At 54.2% G+C, this 23285-nt stretch overlaps 8 protein-coding genes across 8 annotated transcripts; 3 read left to right on the forward strand and 5 right to left on the reverse strand.

Moving 5' to 3' along the window:
• Positions 1-213: 213 nt before the first annotated feature.
• Positions 214-1722, forward strand: CkaCkLH20_09670 (uncharacterized protein; the record flags this gene model as incomplete). The annotated part of the gene is made up of 1 exon (XM_038892385.1): positions 214-1722. One exon carries the CDS (start codon positions 214-216, stop codon positions 1720-1722), a length of 1509 nt encoding a protein of 502 aa, XP_038742268.1.
• Positions 1723-3017: 1295 nt separating this feature from the next.
• Positions 3018-4402, reverse strand: CkaCkLH20_09671 (26s protease regulatory subunit 6b; the record flags this gene model as incomplete). The annotated part of the gene is made up of 3 exons (XM_038892386.1): positions 3018-3987; positions 4052-4150; positions 4206-4402. 3 exons carry the CDS (start codon positions 4400-4402, stop codon positions 3018-3020), a joined length of 1266 nt encoding a protein of 421 aa, XP_038742269.1.
• Positions 4403-5243: 841 nt separating this feature from the next.
• CkaCkLH20_09672 (uncharacterized protein) lies at positions 5244-5884 on the forward strand (the record flags this gene model as incomplete). Its single annotated transcript, XM_038892387.1, has 4 exons — positions 5244-5433; positions 5543-5610; positions 5669-5711; positions 5769-5884. 4 exons carry the CDS (start codon positions 5244-5246, stop codon positions 5882-5884), a joined length of 417 nt encoding a protein of 138 aa, XP_038742270.1.
• A 2107-nt stretch (positions 5885-7991) lies between these two features.
• CkaCkLH20_09673 (uncharacterized protein) lies at positions 7992-8777 on the forward strand (the record flags this gene model as incomplete). Its single annotated transcript, XM_038892388.1, has 2 exons — positions 7992-8165; positions 8289-8777. 2 exons carry the CDS (start codon positions 7992-7994, stop codon positions 8775-8777), a joined length of 663 nt encoding a protein of 220 aa, XP_038742271.1.
• A 454-nt stretch (positions 8778-9231) lies between these two features.
• On the reverse strand, positions 9232-10455 carry CkaCkLH20_09674 (CRAL/TRIO domain-containing protein; the record flags this gene model as incomplete). Its single annotated transcript, XM_038892389.1, has 4 exons — positions 9232-9903; positions 9970-10093; positions 10158-10207; positions 10279-10455. 4 exons carry the CDS (start codon positions 10453-10455, stop codon positions 9232-9234), a joined length of 1023 nt encoding a protein of 340 aa, XP_038742272.1.
• A 1034-nt stretch (positions 10456-11489) lies between these two features.
• On the reverse strand, positions 11490-12436 carry CkaCkLH20_09675 (prefoldin subunit; the record flags this gene model as incomplete). Its single annotated transcript, XM_038892390.1, has 6 exons — positions 11490-11606; positions 11657-11782; positions 11836-11934; positions 11984-12095; positions 12214-12339; positions 12402-12436. The coding sequence occupies 6 exons, from the start codon at positions 12434-12436 to the stop codon at positions 11490-11492; spliced, it is 615 nt and encodes a 204-aa protein (XP_038742273.1).
• A 1263-nt stretch (positions 12437-13699) lies between these two features.
• Positions 13700-16121, reverse strand: CkaCkLH20_09676 (RINT-1 family protein; the record flags this gene model as incomplete). The annotated part of the gene is made up of 2 exons (XM_038892391.1): positions 13700-14169; positions 14219-16121. The coding sequence occupies 2 exons, from the start codon at positions 16119-16121 to the stop codon at positions 13700-13702; spliced, it is 2373 nt and encodes a 790-aa protein (XP_038742274.1).
• A 3374-nt stretch (positions 16122-19495) lies between these two features.
• Positions 19496-21568, reverse strand: CkaCkLH20_09677 (MFS sugar transporter; the record flags this gene model as incomplete). The annotated part of the gene is made up of 7 exons (XM_038892392.1): positions 19496-20181; positions 20232-20480; positions 20537-20681; positions 20796-20922; positions 20978-21099; positions 21155-21425; positions 21483-21568. The coding sequence occupies 7 exons, from the start codon at positions 21566-21568 to the stop codon at positions 19496-19498; spliced, it is 1686 nt and encodes a 561-aa protein (XP_038742275.1).
• Between the last annotated feature and the right edge of the window lie 1717 nt (positions 21569-23285).

Below are 23285 nucleotides of genomic sequence, written 5' to 3' on the forward strand. Positions count from 1 at the left end.
GCCCAACATCGTGGCTTTCCAAAGCTCCGGACTCCAGTCTTTGTATAAGCTGCTGCGACGGCCCCCCAGCTTAGTCTTCGTCATGGCTGCCTTCGTCCTTTGAATTGTCCCCTTTCTTCTCGGAATACAGCGCGCCACCCTTTCGTCACTGGCACTGCCCTTCCCGTCAGTGACAAAAGACCGCTGTACTCTCCCGTTGCCTTCCTCCTCACGATGCGTGTCCCGTCTTTCGAGGACACTTTCGCTACACCTCGCGATACCACCGAAATGCAGCAACCTCCGAATGCGTTGTCGCTAATGACTGGTGTCCAGCTATGCCTCGCTCACTACTGTGACCAACATGGCCCGACCCCGCTTATGGTCACCGAAGGCTTGCCCGTCCCATGCACGACATGCTTCGAAGATGGCGCCGCCAACTATGCCGATCAGGACCAACTCCGACCCCGGACAAGCGCCCCAACTGCGGCCACCTCGTCGCTGAACCAGACCGTCGCCATGTCGGACGCCCTCCGCAAGATGCATCTGAATTCCCACCGGAGTTCTTCATTACCAGCTTCGGAGAACGAGGCCCAAACCGCCCGCGCCGCCGTGCTGCGCGCATCCGCCACCGCATCACCGGCTTCCCCTCTGTCGCCCTCCGCCATCGAGACCCCACCAGACAGTCCCCGCCGGATATCGGAGCAACAGCAACCGCGACGAGACTCGAGTTTCCGCCGAACCTACGACGAATACGTCACCAAGCGCGCCGGCCCCTGCGAGAACTGCGCGTTGACGCTCCCGCAGCGACAGGGTGCGAAGGACAAGAACGACTTCAAAGCCGAGCGGGGCCCGACATTACGCACCCGCGCGCCCTACGCCAGAGTGTACGGCCAAACATCGCCTCCGACATCACAGGCGTCCTCCGCCAGCGACACCGACAGCGAAGGACACCCCGAGCGAGCGCATCGGAGAGCGACCGGCTCGACCACGACAAGATCAAGCATGTCGTCGGGAAGAAACGCCGGACACACCCACTACCTCGACTACACCTCCACCCACGAGCCGTTGATACCCTCCTCCTTCTCGATCGTGCGATCCTCCTGCCTCCGAACCCTCTCCCTCGAAACCCTCCCCCGCGCGCCGGCGAATCCCACCCCGAGCGCCTCCCCGCAGTCGAGCACCATGCCCGCCTTCGTCACAACCCACAGCGCCGGCTCAGCCGCCTCCGGCGGGCCCATCTTCTTCGGCGACCCCATGAACGGCTACACCACCGCCTACATCTTCCGCATACCCGACATGCACGCCCGCGGCCACAAGCGCGTCTACGCCTTCCTCGCCCTGAGCACCCACAAGGAGCGCCTCGCCATGAAGACCTTCGGCTTCATGGCCGCCGCCTTCCGCGACCTCGCCGCCTGGATTCAGAAGCTCGCCGAGGCCGAGGCCGAGAGGGTCGCCGAGGCCGCCAGCCCCATCGGAGGAGGAGGCGGAGCAGGGGGAATGCAGCACCACAGCACGTACCCGCCCATGAGCGCGGCGCACGAGAGGGAGGGCCCGGACCGCGGCGGCAGCAGCTTCCTCACGGGCGGCGGCGGCTTCACGAGGCGGATGGGCGGCGGGCCCGGCGGGGTGTCGCTTAGAGCGCGCGGCCTCGCCGAGCTCGTCGGCATGCCCGACTTCTTCATCGAGCTGCACGCCAAGTTCGTCAAGCTCATGCTGGAGCTCGGCGTCGTTCTGAGCTCGTAAGTCACGCGCGCCGTGGCTGTACATACGTTTTACGATATCGATCATGGACCTATACCCATGATCGCAAGGGTGGAGAGACAAGAGGAGAGAAAGAGATACCCAGGCATGTCAAATGCCACCCACGTTCGCCTGCCTGGTCAGGCACACACAAAACACCCAAAACAGCCACTCCGCACTACGCGCTTCGGGCTACGGGGAGGTTACGATATATCAAAAGAAAGCGGTAATGGGTAATGATAATGCCTAATTACCTTAACACCACTGCTCGGAACGGACAGGAGAGAGTGGAGACGGGGAGGAGCAAGGAAAGACGGATATACCCAACAACAAACACCCTCATCGAGAAACCAAGGACCACACCACACATCTGCGGTCCCACGACCTATTTGTTTTCTGCATCAGCGACGGTTTCTGCCTTTTTACAAGCGTTTTCACTACGGGAGGAACATCCCAGCTAGTTCTGGTCTTTTCTGTCTGTTTCATGGAATTTTGATAGATCACCTTTCGTCTCTCTATTCCGGCTGGGACTCGTCATGATTCACGGTTTTTTTTTTCACTTCCATCTGTAACAACCCTGTTTGCCCCGAAGATGTATCTTTATTGTTATTAGACAAGAAACAAAACCGGCTTCTAGGCCACGGCGGGGAAAATGCATCTGAAACACAGGTTCTTCAAAACGGGCATGGAAGTAAGGGAATGAAAAATTCGGGATAAGGGAAAAAGTTTAGAACGGGGAATCAGGTGGTTGAATGAATATAATGTCCTGAACTACTCCAATAACTCCAGATGTTTGTCTGTGTTTCTAGGTGAGGGTGGATGGAGGGGAGGTATACACTTACACACGATGTGAGCTAACGAGATGGAAGAGGGTTCGCGACGCAGGTTCGTTTGCTCTCGGTCTATTTGCGACTTCGGGCCGGGGAATTGACATGGCGGGTTCGGTTTCGGGTTTGTCGTGGCTGGTGCTCAGGTGGCGCTCGCGCTTCTGGCAGATCCTATTATTATTATTGTAATGGTCAGTGTTTTGATGACATTTGGGATAGTCAGGCACAAGGATTCCAAGTCTTCACGGCAGCACGGTACGCATGTGGCAACGCAGCTTTGTTTATCAGGAATATTGTACAACGCGACGCCGGGCCTCGTTCCCCCGAAGCCATTGGTGAAAACAAAAGTGTGGTCTATTCCTGCTCCGTCCCGATCTGCCGGCCATGTCCGTCTCATTACATCGCCGGCCTTGCAGCGACTGGTTCGTTCCTCCTCCGCCTTCGACTCGTCCGTGATTCGTAACCCGTCGTTTATTTGTAGAAGTCAAACTTGTTCTCGTCGCTCGTGCCCTTGACCTGGCTTGAGTAGGCGTCCTCCAGATCGCTTTGGATGATGTTGTAGCGGTTCTTGCGCACGGCGCGGAGACCGGCCTCCTGCATGATGGCGGCGATAACGGCACCGCTCAAGGGGTCGTTGCGCACGATCAGCGAGTCGAGGTCGACCTCGGGGGCGAGGGACATCTTGCTGGCGATGGTGGAGAAGATGAGTCGGCGCTCGCGGCGGTCACGCAGACTGGGGAACTCGATCTTTCGGTCGAGACGACCGGGACGGAGAAGAGCGGGGTCGAGGGTGTCGGCACGGTTGGTGGCCATGATGACCTTGACGTTGGCGGTCTGGTCGAAACCGTCCATCTGGTTGAGGAGTTCGAGGAGGATACGCTGGACCTCACGATCGGCACCGGTCTGCGCGTCGAAACGCTTCGTCGCGATGGCGTCGATCTCGTCGATGAAGATGATGGCGGGGGCGTTCTCGCGAGCCATGCGGAAGACGTCGCGGACCATACGGGGACCCTCACCGAGGTACTTCTGGACGAACTCGGAACCGACGACGCGGATGAAGTTGGCAGTCGTAGAGTTGGCGACGGCCTTGACCAGCATGGTCTTTCCGGTACCAGGAGGACCGTACAGCAGAACACCACGCGGGGGGTCGATACCGATCTGCTTGTACAGGTCGAAGTGCGTCAGAGGCAGCTCGACGGCCTCACGGATCTCTTGCTTCTGCATGTCGAGACCACCAACGTCGGCATATGTCACATCGGGCTTCTCGTCGGCGCCAAGCATGGCGATGGAGGAATCGGCTTCGGGGGGGAGGATGTCGACGAGGGCATTGGAGTGGCGGTGGAGGGCGACGGAGGAAGAAGGCTTAAGCTTCTCGCGGTCGAGGGTGGAGAGAATGCGGACGACGTAGTTGGAACCGGTCGATGACTGGACAATGCCGGTGCTGTTGGGGGTTAGCTGTCTGGAGCTTCGAGCTTAGGTGTCTGCTGGCCGCGGGGTCGACTCACTTCTGGTCGATGGCCTCCATAAACTGCCCGATAACGAGGGGCACGCTCTGAATCCGCTTGATCTCCTCCTGAGCTCGGACAAGCTCACGCTTCAGACTCCTACGGCACAGGATCAGCAAGACGAACAGCTGCGGTGACGACCAAGTCTGCCAACCTTTGCTCATCCTTGATGTACTCCTCCTGCAGCTGGATGTACTCCAGTTGCCTTTGCAGCTTCTTGAGTGTGGCATAGTCATCACCTCCTTCCGAAGCAATGCCCTCGAAGTTCTCGATACTGGGGATTGTTGAGGGCGCCGTCTTCTTCTGAGAATGGACGAAGTTGGCCGGGTTTTCCACCAAAACGTCACCCATTGTGTCTGGAAAGCAGGGAGCTGCGGGACGTGTCGATTCGGGAAGTTGCGGACTCGAAGAATGGAGGTAGATGTGTCGAGAAGAAAATCGTGAGGGATGGCGTGGTGTCGTTGGCGATGGCGAGGTTGTTTGGCTACAAAGCTCGGGATGCTACTTGGTTGCTCTAGCTTGCCTGTAGGCGTCAATGGATACGCATGCAGCCTTTCAGCCGGGCTTAGTCAGGAAACGTATGGAAGCTCAGACCCATCACGTGACGTACAATATCCACCATTGATTGATTGGCTGAGCAGGTGGCATGGAGCAGGGCGAAGTGCCTGCAGCACGTTACCCAACTCGTAGGCAGTGACGGCCTCCGATTGGCCTTGGTGGGGTCGTACTTCCCCCAAGTAATGTGGGGACGATGCCGTGATCCCTGCCATGATGATGCGAGGGTCTCTCCTGCTATCCACTGTTAGCGACTCACTGCACCTGCCCATACGTCCTTCTATCAGACGTCACCCATCTCTTATCAGACCCCCAAGGCCTGCCTACCTATGGGATGATGTGGGCGTGATTCAGAGGAGAGGATGCCTCGTTAGGCCTCGTCCCAGCAAGTCAACCTAGCACTGTACCGAACAGTCACAGGCACACTTGTTCTTCGGTCTCGTACCTCTAGTTCCCATTCTTGACTCCTTCTTCACCACATCTCGACTCCTCAGCCGAAACACGCTGATCTTCCACCACCTCGACCAACGAACTGTCTGGTGTGCTTCCCTTCTTCTTTCTATCGTTCAGACCGCTTTCCACCACGCTTGGTGTTATCGTCTCACTTTACCGACCTCCATTTCCTCCCAAGACCACCATGTCGTCGTCGATTGCGATCCCGATGACCCCGTCGTCGGCAACCTACGGTCACCACCACCACCAGTCCGCTCAGGTTCGCGGTGCAACCAGCTCCTCGTCCTCGACATACTCCAGCTCGCCTCGGACTTCATCCCCGCCTTCCGCCCAGAAGCAGAAGATGGTCCACCAACGTCGCCCCAGCCTTCTCAGTATGTCATTCCACCATGGGTTGGAGCTCCGGAGCCCGGGCATCGTCTGCCTGCTCCGCCCGGAGCGGCACAACTACAGCCTATGGTCACTCGCTAATACTGAGGTCAGGCACGGCGTTGTCGAAGCAAGAAAGCACCGTCATCAACATCGGCGAGCCAAACGGCACTCCCCGCCTGGTAAGACCACCCCCGCCCTTTGAAGTGGGCATGTGCATGGGCTAACATGACCTCGTAGATCTCCTACCTCTCCTCCAGCCAAGGCTTTGCATGGAACCCAGGTGTGTATACTCTCTTGCCGAAGCCATCCTCGCTTCCCGACTGACAGACCACCGCAGAAATCTTCCTGCCATCCTACGTCGACTGCGAATACGAACCCCTCGAGAACCGACGGGAGCCCGTACACGAGATCGTTCTGAGCGACGAGGAAGTCAACAACATGTTCCCCCATTAACGGCGCCCCGGCCATGACGATACCACACGAACAACAACGCCCGAAGTGTTTTTAGACCGATGAATTCTCACGAGACACCCCTTTCTGTTTCTATACCATGGCGTCCGGACACGACCTACCCCCTTCACATCTCTTCTTCAGCCTTTGATCAGTTTGATTTACGCACTATGGCGGCGGATGAGCCCATGTCCGGGTTTGAGGACAATGCATGGACGTGGGCCTGGGCAGGAGCAACAGCACATCTCGCATTTCTCCTCTCTCGTAATGAGAGGATCGCCTTATTATTTCCTTGACAAGACTACCTGGGGCTTATGGGGGATCATCGGGGAGTTGGAACTACTGCGGCGAGACGGGTTTCATTGAGAGTTATTTTCTTATCTGTCTGTTGCCGCGCTTTTCTGGTCTGCTTTTTCACTTGGATTGGGGCGTTCATTCCCTCGGTATTTGCAGCACATACCCTCTTCTCTCATTCGGCCCTGTATTTTCTCTTGCTACGGTTTCCTCGGACCATTTGATTCCCACACCAACATTACATAGTCGCAATAGAGTCACCAGGACGCTATTCATGGCCTAAGGTTCCGTCACCACGTTCCCCACATCGGGACCTGCAGTCCTGTAAGAAGATAGGACGCCAACCGGGCCACCAAGCATGATCCCTCTTCCGGACGACGAGAGTTCGGGAGGCGAATGGTGGTACGAATCGGCAGTCCAAAGGGGCCCCACGGCTTGCGTCGGAGCTGAGTCGAAGCCGATCCTCTCCGAATTGCACGCCGTGAACCCCGATATGAGTGACGTCTTTCGTACATGCACCGATGAACCTCCCTTAGTGACAACCAAGAAAAAAAGGAAGGCGTCATAACATAACATATTCTTCCTTCCTCCAAATTGCCATGAAACGGGTTTCCCTCCGGAACATCTGACTCGTCCTGTTACTAACATCAGGACGTCGAAAGCTGAGAAAGAGGGTCCCGCAGTTCCAGACCCTCCCATCGAACCCGAAAGGGTGCTGGCGCCGGCATGCGACTTTCGCAACCCAACCACGCCTTTCCTCTTGTGCCGCTGAGAAGGCGGGCGGGGCGGCGACGAGTGGCAGCGGCTGCGCGCTACCTTACCGGGGTCGGTTACCTTACGTTCTGGGGGCCGGGAAGGAGGGCCAAAATGGAAAGTCGCTGAGAATAAAATCGGCCCCGCTGTGATTCGACGCCGCGGTCTCAACCCATGCAGGTCCGTCCCGGTCGCGAGTGTCAGAGCGCCGAGGAGCATCATCCCTGGGGTCAAGGGACGACGGACGGGGAGAAGGGAAGACGGAGGAAGGGAGGAAGTCTGACGATGCCGGCCGGCACGTATGCTGTGTTGTTGTTGATGAGCCGGCCTTTGGTGCGGTGGGTTGCCGATGTTGTGCTGTCTTGTTTACCTCTGAGCTGTCACTGACAACTTGACAGCGAAGATCACCACAAGTTTCATGCGTCCCAATCTACGGGCAGTCATTCTTCAGGTTTCTTGTTAATTGGCGACGATCAACGTTAATCAGCTGCATACTGAGTCCAGCATACATACAGTATAAATAAAATGTCGTCAAAACCTTGGTCGGGTTCCCAGCTGAAAGCCCCCTTGCATGGATGTTACTAAAGATGGCCCCCCTCAATCCGATGCATCAGAACCCGACAGTCATCACCAACACCAGCCAGGCATCGTCCGCATCCTGGCCCGTGTTTTTGTAGATGTGCCGCCGTGGCAGCTGTCCGGCGACTGTCCGATGTCGGCAGTTTTCGGGGGCGTCCTTTTGGTGGTTGGCGATCGAAGTTGGGAGATGGAGATACGGCGCCGTCTTATCGATAACGACGAGATAAGATAAGGTGGAGGGGCCTGGACGGAGCAAGCGCGACGAGCCAAAGAAAAACGTCGGATGACGGAACCCTCGACGCGCCGACCGTACCCAAATAAGGGAACCGAGTAAACATCACCAATCCCGCCAAACAAGCATAAACCGACCCCGATCTCGAGTGAAGGAAACCCTCATTGGTCCGAAACGTTTCTGATCCTGAACTTCACCATTCCGGACCCGGACGGCTGAGAAAAAAGGGGGTCCAAAACAAAAACCACAGCAATGGAAGAAGCCCACCGCAAAATCGAGCTGCAGTCCACCGAGGACCTGACCTACCTCCTCAACAACGTCCGCCGCGCCGCGCAGGACCAGCTGGACAAGGCGTTCCCCCCGATCGAGGGCGGAGACGCGCAGGAGGACGAGTTGAGGGCGCCTATTGAGCGTCTCGTGAACGAGGTACGTTTTCACCACATACAACCAAAACAACAATGCAGCACCAGCGCCACAAACCCTCCTCCTCAGGATGCAAACCCCTTCAAATACGGAACACACGAAGACTAACGCGTCTCACAAAAACAGTACATCAACAAGACCTTCACCTACGCGGCCCCTAACCTCTCCATAAACGGCCTCGACGCCGACCCCGCCAACTTCCTCTCCGACAACCCGACGGAGCCCGAGGAGGCCTACGAGCCCTGGGACGCGCGCCTGCGCCAGCGCGTCGAGGACCTGGCGCGCGACGAGGAGGAGCTCCTCAACGAGATCGCCGCCCTGAAGAAGAGCGTGCCGGGCACCGTGGCCGCCGCCGCCGCGCACGAGTTCAAGGCCTCGACGGCGGCGGACGAGGCCGCGCTCGAGGCCGCCAAGAAGGCCCGCGCGGAGGAGCTGGCGGCGCGCGACGCCGAGGTGCTCCCGCTGGAGGAGATGGAGAGGCAGGCGGAGACGAGGAGGGCGTTCGGGACGGCGGTGGAGAAGCTGGGCAGGCTGAAGAAGGACATGCCCGCCACGGTCGCCAAGATGGAGAGGGCGAGGGTCGCGGGGGAGTATACCGTCACCGAGAGGTCGTGAGGGACGAGGGTGCTGCTTTGATTGGGAGTTTTGGCGTTGGTTTATACCACATGACGATTACGAGTTTCTCAACCATGATGGTATGAAGTCATTCATGGGAAACATTACATCTTTCACTTTAGTGCCAAGTCACGATGAACTACAAACGCTTCGCGTTGTTGAAATGCACCATTACAACGGACCAAAATGAAAGCGAAAGTATGTAAGATGTAAAGTAGCAAAATTGCTAGGATCAACACGTGTATGAGCGACTCTACAACAGAAGCTCTTGTTTTTAACCACCCCGTCGCCCAGCCCGCTCCACGAAATCCTTTACCACGTATGCAACAACAGCAGATCTTGCCAACGCCTCTTCTCTAACTGGCTTTCCTTGCCCAGCAGCAGCAGCGCCCGTACTCGAAAACAACAGCCTCGCCGGGCTTCAATGTACGCAAAGCAATCTCGAATAAGACGCTTATGCCGCGGCGGGAGCCTTGGCGGGGTCGGCGGCACCGTCGGTGGTGACGGCAATGCCGGCGGGAGGCTGGGCAGCGGGAGCAGTGACGGTCTCGCCGCCCTTGTTCTCGATGACGTCCGCGGCAGGCTGGGGCTTGGCCCACCAGGGCTCCTTGGTCCATTCCTTCTCGTGCCACGGGCCAGCGTCGCTGAGCTCGCAGCCACCCTGGCACTCGCATTTACCACCGAGCGACTTGGGGAGATTCTCAGCGGGGATCTGGGCGAGAAGCTCCTTCTGGTAAGTACTACTAAGGATGCTAATCTTCTCGACGGTGACGGGGTCGAGATAGCCCTTGACGATACCCCAGACGCCGGAGAAGCCCCAGGGAGCGTTGATGATGTAAAGCTTGCCGAGACGCTCAGGGTAGTAGTTCTGGGAGATGACGGAGGCCTTCTTAACGTAGCCGTAGACATGAGACGCCTTCATGAGGCCGACACCCTTGAGGTCCATGATGGTGCAGCAGGTCTCGACGAGGTGGTTGAACTTGCGGGAGCAGGCGGGGAAACGGGGATCGGCGCACTTCTCGTACTCGACGGCAAGGTTGGTCAACATGCGCTCCTCGGTGGTGATCTTGAGCATGGCGGTCAGGTCGATGGTGCCAAGCTTCTCGATGTAGACGGGGCGGCCATCCTGCAGGAAGGGCGGTTAGCCATATCATGTGAAAAAGAAGATGATTATTCCATCGATAAGCCGTACCTTATCGGTCTTGTGGTAGTACTGGGGGTAGTATTTGAAGATATCCTCCTTCTCGGGGTACTCCCAGCCCTGAATGGTCTCGTCGAGCTTGGTGTCTGTTCGCCACTCCTCGAAGTCGACGAACCTGGAGGGAGTCGATCAGCCGGCGGTTCGCTTTGTATCGTAAGGAAGGGGGGCTGCTATCTTACATCTTCTTGGCGAGGTTGACATCGAACTTGCGAGCACGGAGGAATCGCAGCTGAAACATGTGTTAGCTTAGACTGAACACGCAACACCCATCATGCGGTCTGGCTTCGCTAAGATTCTTACCAGAGTCAATGTGTCGAGACGCTTGGTGTGGCCCTCAGACTCGAGCATCAGGCGCAGCTGGGCGACCTGAGCCTTCTGCTCCTCGGTGAGGTGGCCAGGATGGCCGGGCTGCGTGTTCGGCGAGACCGTCGGGTAGTCGAACTGGTCATACTTGGGGTCGAGTTCGTTCTGGGCCATGGTGGGGCTCTTTAAGGGTCTTCTTCACGAGGAAGAAGAACGCTGTAGGAGAGGAAAAGGTTGTTGGGAGGTTGAGAGGGATTTTCCAACAGGCGGGGTGGAAGAAGAGGAGGTTGCGGTTTGGAAACGACGAGACGATCTGTCTGTTGTTGTTCCTAGGAAGAAGAAGAAGAAGAAGGGCGACCAGGATCGAGGGTGTTCAGGAGAAAGAGCTGGTTGTGGGGAAAAGAGAAGCGGGAAGATAGATCTCCTGCACAAATGTAGGGGCGGCCTGGGAGGTTGAATTAAAGTGAACTTCGCTGGCGGTATGCCAAAATTCGTCATAGCGACCGGTCCCGCACTGAACTGCCCCCTGGTTGCCCCTCAAAATGGCCCTGGCCTCAGGTCTACACCGCACTTGCGCTACCCGCATCTTAGATACGGAGTACGTATGTCCATATGTACCCCGTTTGCCTTGATACGACCTTACGTAATGCACCTGGAACACTTTGGAGCTGCCCACGCGTGGCCAGAGGCGCTGTAGATTGGTGCGTCTCGGCGAGCGGCAACCAGCCCTGCCAGCCACAGCAGGAAATATGGCAAGATCCAGCATGGTACTGAATCAGCTTTGGAAAGACTTTGAGTTACGCGATTCGGAAGCTTGAGGTGGTGGCAGTGTTGTGGAAGGGTGGCTGACTGCTGATGCTCTGCCCTATCAAATATCGGATGATCGCTAACGAGATGACTATCGGAACATGGCGTCTGTCCGTAAACTGAAGCTGACAGGTTCGCGCAATGACGATTCGGTCTGTGGTGTTGCGTGGAATGATTCCCCAGCTTCTGGTAGTCGCGACTAAACGCCTGAAGGCCACGCCACCCTAATTGAAATGGCAGCTCTCATCCACCCTTTAAAACCCCATTTGAGGCTCCCAATCTCCGGCAACCCGAAAGTCGGGCTGCATCTTGTGAGAGCACCTCAGGGGAAGCATGTATGGGAGCACTGATGTGTTTTGCTGCGAAATCATGGGTTCTTTTGTTTGGTATCGAATCTCCAATCAGCCGCCCGCTTCGGCATTTTCGTTGCCCTTCTCGGCCCCCTTGCCTTCCTCCTTATCTTTGCGCTTCTGGACAACTTCCCAGTTGTAGACTCTTGCAATAGCCACCTCCATTGTCTGCAATTTGTCAGTTGGTGCTTCTGAAGGGACATGAAACTCAAACGTACTGTGATCTGCTCCCTCAGGAAATCCAAGTCCTCGTCGCAGTTTGATAAGCTCAGCTTCGCTGTCGACAGCTTAGACTCCAACAACGTCTCGGCCTCGTCGATGGGGTACGACAGCATGACATTGGCCTGTAATCCGTCAGCACAATCCTGCGCATCCCGTCAAAGTAAGGAACACAAACGCCTAGCCAGATGTACACCTCGTTAGTGGGTGGGATCTTCGCCTTGGAGTAGAGTGTATCGTTGAGCTCGAAAGTCGTCTCGATCGGTTCCTCCTCGTCCTATATCGTGTCAGGGTACCGATCTTTCGCCTGGACTGATGACTCCCACCTGTCTCAGCTTCAAGAACCGCACGGAGTCGAGCGTCTTCTGGATGTCGGGAATCTTGTCATTCAATCCGGCCACCCGCTTCTGAAGATTCAGCTCCATGAACTGGTATTTCCTGCGCGCAACAAAGTGTTACCAGATTGTCCCTCGTGTGACCCCTCGTCTTTCGTCGCGTGTTCCTCGTCTCGATCCCGCGTGCGGGCTGGGCGCTCGTCCAGCGCTGGGCGACTCACGAAATCATCTCCTGGAAGTTGCGCAGGGTGGGTTCGACATCTTCGCGGGTCGTGACGTAGTCCTCGACCTTGTCGACGAACGGCGCCTTGGGGATACCTCGAGGGTTACTGGGCGTAGCATCCTTGCTGGGTGAGGAAGAAAAGGTCAGCTTCGCCGTGTAGCTTACAAGAGACTGGACAGAAATTACCTGGCCGTCTCCGGTTTCTTGCCCTCTGCCGACATTGTGGAAATAGGGAGATGGTGCTTCAGCGCATCACCTGTTGGTCGGGAGGAGCTTGGGATTTTTCGCCCGACGGTGTGGAGGGGAGCTGCAGTGACGGTCCGCTACCGAGCCGATCTACGGTGGTCTGTTCACCGAGGTGAGGGGTACCTTCCAAGTCACTCACCGAAGTTGGTGGGGTAGCTCCCAGTGTTCAACTGATGAGGTCTGTATTCTTGTCATCCCACTATCGTTCCCTGGTATTTTTCGTGTTTACCATCATGTCCAAGTCGCTCTTGACATGATAAGCTTGCTGAATTGTACATACACTTCAAGTCCAACGGCCCCGGCCGGAGAGTCTGACACTAGATAATGAAGCTTGAATCCGGCGGAAACATGGCGGGTTTTCGCCTGTCGTCAGGTTCCGTGGCCTACTGCAACTTCAGAATGAAAGTCAAACTACACCAACGCGACAGCACTTCTCATCCATTGTGAGAACGAAGACGCCCGAATCGATCTCAACATCGATGAGCTGCTGGCATGTGTCTGTCAGCAGTACGAATTTGTCGTCGAGCGCTGAGGCATATCAATCACCAACAAAAGCCGCCAAGAAGCATACAAGAAAGTCTACAGTATGGTTGTGGAGGACGACCCTATGCATCTTTGAATCGTCAATTTTATTGAGTCAACTCGTTTGAGTGGACAGCAAGATTTGGTATAGACTGCCAGAAGTAAGCAACGTACATCGCAGAGCCGGCCACCCAGACAGAGTTCGCTGGCCGGCTATCCAGAATCTACCGGAGGGGGCACCTGTCGATGTCCTCATACCGTCAACTTCTAGGACTTGATACACTTTGACCAACAGGACTGTATGAAATACACTCTCTTAGCTGCTTCCGGTCAACACGCGAAACCGCAAAGCAAAAAGCAGAGCCCGCAAATGTCTTTCAGCAATTCTCAGCCGGCGGCCACGGGCAAAATGGCAAAAATGTCAAAATGTTCCGAAACCGAGAATCGAACTCGGGGCTATGCCTAACCTCGCATCAAGGATGAGAGGGCATCATGTTGGCCACTACACCATATCGGAGTTGATTGATGAGTATGCTTGACGTTGCGGAGTCTTGTGTTGGGTGGTGCGGGTCAGGGCATCGAGAAGCGGGTCTCGTTGTCGTCCCGGGCAGGATCTTCCCAGCATTCGTCGTCATGATTTTCATTCTCCGGGCATCATGTATTCACAACATCCTGCGCGTGTCATGTCTGGCTCTATGCACAGATCAAGATATTGTCTATTCCTTATTCTCAACCCGGCGCTGCAAGATATGTCTCGCGTTCGCCGGCGTGAGCGTATCAATATCCAGCTCCTCCAGCACCTTCTTCGCCTCAGTGTTATCCGTAAAGACCCTATCACTCGCTTGCTTCAGTGAAAGCCCTCCCTCAGGCGCCTCAGTAGGAAGATTGAGAAGCTTTAGTGCATCGACCAGACTTGTCATCGATGCCAGTCCGTTCGGGATGTATCTTTCGACGAGAGAAAAGATGGCGTTGACGTCACGCGTGAACTGTGCTGCGCCGAAGGCTGTGAAGCTTGCCCTCATGAGGACTTCGCCCCAGAGCAGGTCTTGGAGTTTGTCGAGCGTGCTGCGCCATGTGCGGCGGTAGGCAGCGGTGCCAATGGCCTTAACCAGGAAGTCGAGGTTGCGCTTCAGGATTCTCAACGGCTCGTCAAGCTCGGGTGTAACAGCGAGCTGGGAGGGGTCGACTGTAAATATGTCAGTATATTGAAAGATGACCCTGTCCAGTGTACTCACTCTCTGAATCGCTTTCACTAATAGTGGTCCACTGCGTCCTTGTTGCGTAGGCTCTGAAAGCCTTGTAGTGAGAGTCAGCGACGGCATTGACCAAGAAGTCCTGCGCCGTCTTGCATCGGAGACTATACGCCGCGATTGTCTCATCGAACAGGATGCCGTCGTCGTTGTCAGACCCAACAGCCGTTGACGTGCGATCCTTGACCTCTTCGTAGCTCATCTCGCCAGACATCCTCGAGGTCTCGCCATCCTTGGTCGCGCGAGACTGGAGTTGGTCCCACAGCGTGACGAAGAATTCTTCGTTGCTCCAATCCTTGAGTGTGTTGACGACGTGATCGGCGCTGCCGTACACCTTACACAGTGATTCCAAGGCGCCCGTGCCCTCGAGCGCAGCGAGTTGTTCTTTGGTCACGCCGTGGAGGGTCCTGCCGACGGTCGAAGTGAGGGCTTGGTAGGCCTCGAGAGACCCGCGCAGACGATCGTGAAACTCGTCGAGTATGTCGAGTTGAATGCCGATCAAGAACCGGATCTTGTGCTTGAATGTGCGGACCCTCTCGTACTGCGTCGTGATAGATCTCAGTAGGTCGGTGACTCGTACAGCACCAAAGGTAGGCTTTGTCTTTCCGGTGCCAGCATAGTCGTAATCGATGTTGCGTGCATCGGGCGTGGCCATGATGGCCTGGAAGCGTTCCATGGCGAATTCCTTCTCCGCCTGGAACCATGGCTCGAACCACTCCTCCAGGACCTCCGAGGCAAGACCGGGCCAACCCTGTTCCGGGTTACCACCGTCGTAGTTGAACTTGGAACGAACATTCTCGTCAAAGGTCATGAGCTGGCCGATGAGACTGCTGAGGAAGGTAGGGTTCTTGGAGGCATCTACCATCACGGTCTTGAGCTTTTCCCTCATGACAGGGAGCATGCTCGTGATGAACGCGCACACCGGATCGACGTACACCAAGCTGTTTCCAGCCGGCGTATCGCGGAGCTTGGCAGCCAAAGTGAAGCCCAGATTGTCCCTAAAGAAATCCTCCCACTTCTCAATAGTCGCTAAAAACCAGGGAAAGCAGTGCGACCCTATCGCATCGGGCTTGCTCGTCGGCTTGTCGCTCAGAAAGTGAAATCGGAACTCGGACACAAAGATACGGCTCATGACATCGAACGGAAGCAAGCTGACGATTGACTTGCTTAGCGTAATTTCCGGGATCTGCAGATCGAGGAGCTTCTCGAAGCAAGCAAGCCACTCTTCGTCCATCTCTGAAGTGGGATCCACCATGGGCCATGATCTCTTGCTCAGTATAGTTTCCAGCTCGCTCGACATGATCTTCTTCATCTCTTCCCACAGCTTGTCGGTAACGTTGCGGACGTGGTTGACGAGGTGCACCGCCGCATCGTCCGCAGGCCCGGAGAGCTCCTCCAAGCGCCGCGACAGCTGTTTCAGCTTCGAGTACGGCTCTAGCGCCGCTTTCGGGCTCTCGGGAAGGTGCGAGCGTGCTTCGATCCTCAGTTGGTCCACATCCTGCAACAGAACCAGGTATTTTTGAGCCAGCTCGATCGTCTGCAGCTTCTTCATCGGCATCTGCAACCTCGCGATAGCCTGGTTGGGGGCGTCGGAGGCCGCTGCGATCTTGACGCGGACGTCTATGCTGTGCTGCAGCTCCTGAAAGTCTTGAATTCGCTGGGCGAGCGAGGATTGTCGATCGCCGGCGGTGCGTCGGGCCTCGTCGAGCTGTTTGACGGCATTGTCGAGCTGGGTTTGGAGCTGGCTGCGCTGGACTTCGACGTTGGCGAGTAACGAGTCAAGGTTGTCGAGATCGGTTGTCGATTGAAGCTTGTCGTCGAGGTAGTCTTCTACGCGGATGTCCAAGGCGCCGCCCGCTTGAGACCGCGTGTCGGAGATCGTGGCCATCACGGGTTGGTGTGATGTTGCGACCGAACAGTTTGAAGATCGTAATGTCTGCCTGTGGTCTGAGCAATGACGTGGAGCTTGGGTTTCGCTTTAGTGGGGTGTATGCATTTAATGGATCGAATGCATATATAAACAATGTGAATATCGGGACTTAACTTACATCCAAGACATGAAGTTGATAGTACTGTCGTGCAATGGCAGAAGAGGTTTTCGACGATAAGCTGACCAGGGTTTGCATGAGAAGGTATGTAGATTTGAATTAGACTAGATTAGTAAGCTTCAGGAAACTAACTCCCCCTTCCACTTGAGCACGCAAAATAATGTCTTCTTTTGTTCGCTAGGGTTTTCCGTGAATGTTTATACAGACGGCTGTTTGCTTGCAGTTGTCGCAGTAAATCATCGGATTTAGCAATTACCAAGTACATTTCTTGACCTGAGTTCGTTAGATCTTTCAACTTGAGGTCATCTCATCTTCCATTTTCTCTTACAATTAAATAGCTACGTATATTTCTTCTACCAATTATATGTTACTACATAGCCCTTCGTAGTACGCTAGGGGAATAAAAAGTTTCGATCGGGAGTGCCCTGTATATAAAACTGAAAGGCCGAGACCTTTACCTATTGACAGCGTCTTATATCCCGCTTATCGAGAAGACGATCAATGCCCCGAATTCGATCCCAAACTTGTCAGATAAGAGTGGACAACCCATCGTCCCCGGTATCACCACGGTGATACTGCTTGATGCTGCGGGCTAGTTAACATAACAAATATTGATTATGGGGTAGTTCAGAAAATGCTTATGATGACGGCCTTGCTTCGGATACGAGTCTGATATTACCGTTGAAGTCAAACTAGGAAGGCCGCAGATCGGTGAGAAGGCTGGATTGCCGTACAGCCCAGTTGAACGGCTTGGCTCAACGCCCGAGTCGGCTTAAGACACCGCAATACCATCAACTACGTCCAATAAACAGTGTTTCTGATTCATTCGCCTCGCCCGTCACTGGCCTTGCGCTCGGTTTGAAGCGGGACTTGACCCGGCGGAGGGGTCCAGAGCGGAAGCAGCCGCAGTAAGAACTGCGGTGGAAACAAAGCCAGCCCCAGCGTCATCACCATCTTGTCAGGGAGTAGATCTAAATGGAACACTGTTGTTTATTTCATGACCATTAGTCTCGTATGGGGCAGCAAAGGGCCTCGATATGCCCGCAATGCATGCATCGTCTGGAATCGGTAAGTAGTTGTCGATATGACGTGCTTGTAGCCAGACGTCGTGCAGGTCTGTACTTGGGCTGGGAAACCGAGTAGTGAAGCATTCTATCGTGCAGGCGCAATTATATCCCTTGGTCACTCATATCTGAGTTGCTGCTTCAAAATGGTTAGACAACACCTGGATGTTTTCAGGGTGAGCAGGGTGAGCAGCTGTATAACTTTGCTCTAGGAAACACTTTGATTGGTTCGAGACGCCCCATGAATGTGACAGTTGAGGCCCGATGACAACCTACTCATACATAACGCACATTTAACAATAGCACCACCTGAGCGATGCCAACATCAGACAATCACAAAGAAAGCTCGCGTGGCTGAACACGTCTCGCATGTGGAGATCGTGTGCTGTGACATAGAGTTGTACATAGATATGACTGGTACATTAGGAAATCCTGCCGCATCTTGGAGCGCTGCAAAGGTATTACAAAGCGCCCCTTGGTATATGACCGGGCGGACCGATTCAAGATGATTGCGACAAAACTTTATTTGCTACAAAACCTATCTCAACCAATCTATCGGTCACTCTTTTCACTGAGAATTGTGTGAATCACAGTTCCAACTTTTAGCCCCTTACAATCTGTACACACGTTACGTGTTCCAACTATTCCTCAACTGTTCAGCCATGGTTCCTGCCTCCTTTCGCCCTCGATGCCTTCGACGCCTTCGAATTGGCGGATTCGACTGAATGCCACGAGTCAAGGGACTGTAGCCCGTGTTTACCTATGTCACCTCTGTCCTGACGCAGGTGATTAAAATCATGATTGTAGTCATCCTGTTTCGTATTGACCTCGCCTCTTGATGCCCTGGAGCCTGGGAGATGCGGCTTATTTCGCTCCTTCTCTTTGAGCTCCTTGGACTGTTGGGAGCGGTAAGAGTTTATGGAGTCCCCGCAATGTTTACCACAGTTTTTGCTATTGAGTCTGTCAAGGTTGTTGATGTATTTTCCGTCCTTTGGTTTGAGTTGATCCCTGTGAAACTTCTTGTCGTCGGCCCTCAGCTCAGATTTCGACTTGGTAGTCGTTTTTGGCGTCTTGCTTGCCCTCGGGACAATTGAAAGGTCATTGTTGGGAGGGTAGTGAGTGGCCTCCTTGTCATAGTACTGATCGGACAACCCGGCATCTTGATTGTCTAAGTCAAGAACATCGACCAGGGCATCATTCCTAGGTTGAAGATATGGCTTGTCTGTGACCAGGACATTGGTATCAGTAGGAAAGGTCTCGAGACATTTTCAGCTTTACCTTCACCCCCTGCTTTGGTATCAACATCGTTGAAGCGCATGTCATTTCTGAAAGCTGGCGCCCCGGCGTAGGAGAGATCGTGTGAGACGACGATAGGACGTGCGGCTACAGAAGCTGCAAGAGTTCCCAAGAGAACGATGATAACGAAGTACATATTGTAGAACTGTCTTTGACCTGGTCGTGAGAAAACGATGTAAGGCAGCAGAATGCTAAGATGCCTCGCAGCAGAAGGGGGAGAACCAAATGTTATCAGGTGGGTTCAATGCTGCTTAAATCTGTTATATCGAACTTTCCTCCTCTCGGGGAGGGTAACTTACAAGTCTTGCCTGACTCGCTCTTATGCGAACGTGGAAAGTATCAACTTGAAGAATCGTGAATCATCAGGGTAAGATTTCCACTAGCGCGGATCTTGAGTTGAGCTAGACTAGCGAAGACAGAATGCGGCATTTCCAACGAGAAAATATGCTTAAATGAGATTTTAGCAAGAAAAGCATTTCCATAACAAGCTTTCAGGCAGCTGTGGTGGCGGGACTGATCCCGCCATTTTAAGGTCGAAACCTTGAATGATGAGCTGGTATTTAAGAAGACGATGAAAGCCAAGATGGGCAAACTACCCCTCTCCATCCCTTCATTCAACCATGATCCTCGCTAACTCGGTTATGCGGAGTATGCCCCTGAACCGTGAACATCACAGAATTCAACTAGATCCCTACATTCACTCCGCACCACCATCAATACTATCGCAGATGAGTCTGTAGGAAACCCTTACTCTTGCTCATGCGCGCCGGGGCACTGTTTATATACGCACGCTTACGAAGTTGCGGATTTCCAGGCGTAAAGTGCACGCGCGCCACTCTATTTCATCACACTATTTACATATCCTGTGACGAGGATCTATGAGAAATTGGCTCTAACACAACCTCCCGCTGCCACAGAATCCAGCGCCTGTACCAATACGGAATCACAACGGTGAATTGATACCGAATAAACGTCCAGCTTCTGACGGCAAACACTACATCCAACTCTTCCAGCGTCAGCTGCTTGGTCTCAGGCAAGAAGCCAAAGATCACAAACAGAGCCAACATGTTTAAGCCACAGTAGAAGCCGAAAGCACCCGTCGGAGTCAGCGCAGACAGCATGTAAGGAAACGTCAGCCCCAGGATGGAAGCCCCGACGGCGTTGATGACGACGCTCCAAGCCATACCGAGTTCTCGGTGGGATAGAGGGAAAACTTCTGCCGCATAGACGAAGCAAACGGGGCCGAGGCCAATGCTGTAGAAGGCTGTGAATGAGAAGATGAAGAGGGCGATGAGGGCGAGCCGAGCCGTGCCGTCGCCGCCAATGAGGAAGCAGAAACCCGCTGCAAGCAGAGTCCATGCCATGTGTGGAAATGTGGTGAGCAGGAGGGTTCGACGGCCGTAACTGTCGATAAGCCACAGCGCAGGAATTGCGAATGTGAAGTTGACCAGGCCGAAGCCCCATGATGCCCACAACGCTCTCTGCTCAGAAAATCCGGATTCGACGAAGATGGATGACGAGTAGAATGATATGATATTGACTATTGCCATGCTTAGCTTTGTCACTTTCAGAAGATTTTCAATCACTTACTGCCACACATTTGCTGGGCTAGCATGACCGTGGCCGCGGCCAGATTGGCCCGTCGTACTCTGGGAATTGTGAACAGCTCCTGGAAACGCTTCAATGCACTTCCCCTGTGTGCAAACAGGCTCTTTTCCGCCTCTAGTGCAACGTGCATTAGTAGCAAATCACGAGCAGCCTGTAGCTTAGTGAACCGCAAGCGCTGCAGCGATGCAAACGCATCAGCCGGCCGGTTCATCTTCATGTACCAACGTGGACCTGTGGTGCGGGTCGATCAGCCGTGATGCCTCAGTATTTGGCGGAGGCTTGCCGACTTTCCGGGCAAAGGTAAATCATGCAGATGAGCGGCACCGCCGGTATCATCGCAGAGCCAATCTGGAGTCTCCAGGTGATGGCACCGGCATTCATCACCACGAGGTTAGCCGTGAAGCCCAGGAAGATCCCCACGGCGACCCAAAGCTGCCAGCTCATAGTTAATGCGCCTCTTATTGCAGCCGGCGAGCACTCGGCTGCAAACACCGCGGTGGTGGACGCCTTAATGCCCATGCCTACCCCAAGAAGTAAACGACATACGAGGAGCTGTTGCCAGGTCTGTGTGAAGCCGGAGCCGAGAACTGAGGCGAAGGAGAAGATACCCGACACGAAGATTGTACCCCGGCGACCGAGAATGTTGTTGAGAGGGTCAGATAGCCAACATCTTCTGTAGAGTATCAGTGAGCCGTCGGCTTGGTACTCAGTAAGGTAGGATGACGTACATGACGAATATTGCGATGGTTGGTGCTGAGTTTACCAACCCAAGTATCCACTTGTCATGAGCTGAGTTACTTCCGATGCCGAACTCTTGCGGGAATGATAAGTTTGCTCCGTTACTACCGGTCTGAAGTGTCGCTAGTCAGCCATGAAAACAGCTCTCCCCATAGCGGATGACGCACCTGGTCCCATCCATGCACCGCGGCTCCAACTGAGCACGTAGCAATGGTGAACCAGAGCGACCAAGGATGGTTCCATTTCTTCTTCTGTTCTTGGACCAAAGCCTGTCGCTCCAAAGTATTAATATCGACAAGCGTTTCGTAGCTTTGCGGGTTCTGTGCGATAATGGCTGCCTTATGGAAGAAGGCTCTGGCCTCATCCAAGCCGGACGAATCTACGAAATTGTCGGCGTAGGCATGTAAAGCCTCCTTGGAAAGTCCGTCGAGGGAACTTCTGCACAGGGTGAGGGCTCATTAGCGAATTCGTTGATGAGACAAGATGCTACCTTACAATGGGTCGATCTGGGCGCGTTCGATTTCCTCTGCTATCTGGGAGACTTCGTGTGAGTCGACATCACCAACATGCTTGGTGGACATGATGTGGGATCTATCAGCAGATGTTGAATGAATCTTGTAAACTTTTGTGGCGAAGGGTTGCCTTGTATGGAGTAAAAGTCTGGGGAATCTGGGGAAACGGGGAAGAGATTCAACTTATAAACCCGGGGATCAGGTCCATGTTCTCGTTGGCACTTTTCTGTAGGTCGCACCTTGGAAACGCGGAAGCAGGTTTTAGGAAGGCTAGGCCCAGCAGGCTCGGTCTTAGGCTTAGCAGGACCAGGTTGTTGACCACCGCCTTTCTACCTCCCCCTCGATGGCTGGCTTGGTGGAATGATCTATTGATTCTCAAAGTAGTTTGAGCCGTCCTCGCCCCTTTCTGTATTCAATGTACTCGGATACGATGAATAGTCGACCCCGGAAAAAGTGGTTCAACTGCTACCAAGCTACTCCTCGCAAGCAACCATCCTGAAGTTCACAAGCATCGAAAGACTTCAAATCTTTTACTCGAGATTGTTCTCTCGGCATCTAAGCAAAAAGGACATGGTTAATGTGTATTGTCTCTCTCGCTCCCTAACCTCACTAAAATTGCGACTAGATGTCATTCGGGAAGCGATAGTAATTCGGAAACCATCATAACATTGCCGGTTTCGACATACGAGTCAATGACGGGATGGAAACATGCCTTTCTTTCCCCATGTAATACTGGAAACCTCACTGCACCTGCAACTGTTTTCTTGTAACTCGCCCTCGCCATTTCTTCTGGCCTTCCGACTCATGTAACACCATAGATACTCAAGAAGTTCCGTTGTCTTCGGACTATCATGATTCGAGCCCGGACAGAACGGTGATCCGATCAGACGACGCTAATGCAGTTACTGTACAGTAAACAACCCCAAACACGGCCAATTGGGGACGCAGGTCAACGTCAACTACCCAGTCCCCCGCACCCGCCATAAGGAAGTCATGTCCTTTGAGTCCCGGGAGGTGCCTCTACGAACTAAAATCTCTACCGAAAGTTGGCTTGCGGGACAAGCTCGTCGTGCGAGACGGAGTGTCCAAGGGATCCTAACCGCGCGGGATATCTCATCCTGGCGGGACTGCTAACTGTACAGTAACCAACACTAAGATGTGCATGTGGCTGAATAGGATTATCCTCGCCACAACCCTGCAGTTACTGCACAGTAACCGCATGTCAAACCCAAACCAATAGGGTTAGACGTGAGGCAGCCGAGAACTCTGTAAATGGCGGGCTGGTGTGGTGTTGCAACCGAACAGGCGATGAGCCGGGAGATCGCACGTGTGGTCCTGAACGATGACGTGGAGCTTGAGTTGCGCTGTAGTGGAATATGCATGTTTATTGGGAAGATTGTGTGCAGCGCTTACAGGATCTATGCGCATATCCGCTCTCCGATATGAATCTCGGACTTTTACCTCCCAGCAAACAGGGAACGGATGTCAAAACTTGCATGCCTAGAAAACAAAAAGTGCGTCTGGAAACCTTTATTGGTTTTCGAAGACCCAGATCACTGTTTAGGCTCAAAAATTTATTTCAAGCATTAAAAGTCATATGACCTCAACTTTGAATTTGTGGTTCTTGCATAATGGCTGTACAACCTGAGCTCACGGGTACCTGAATCGAAGTGCTCAAACATTGATTACTTCTCAAATATTGCCATTTGGTCTGTAGACAAGAAGTCGTCGCAGTCCTGCGCGAACTGGCTTGGGTGGTTCGCGTCTGACCGTTTGGCGGATCAGG

Source organism: Colletotrichum karsti (assembly GCF_011947395.1).
Source record: "Colletotrichum karsti strain CkLH20 chromosome Unknown Scaffold35, whole genome shotgun sequence".
Lineage (NCBI taxonomy): Eukaryota > Fungi > Ascomycota > Sordariomycetes > Glomerellales > Glomerellaceae > Colletotrichum > Colletotrichum karsti.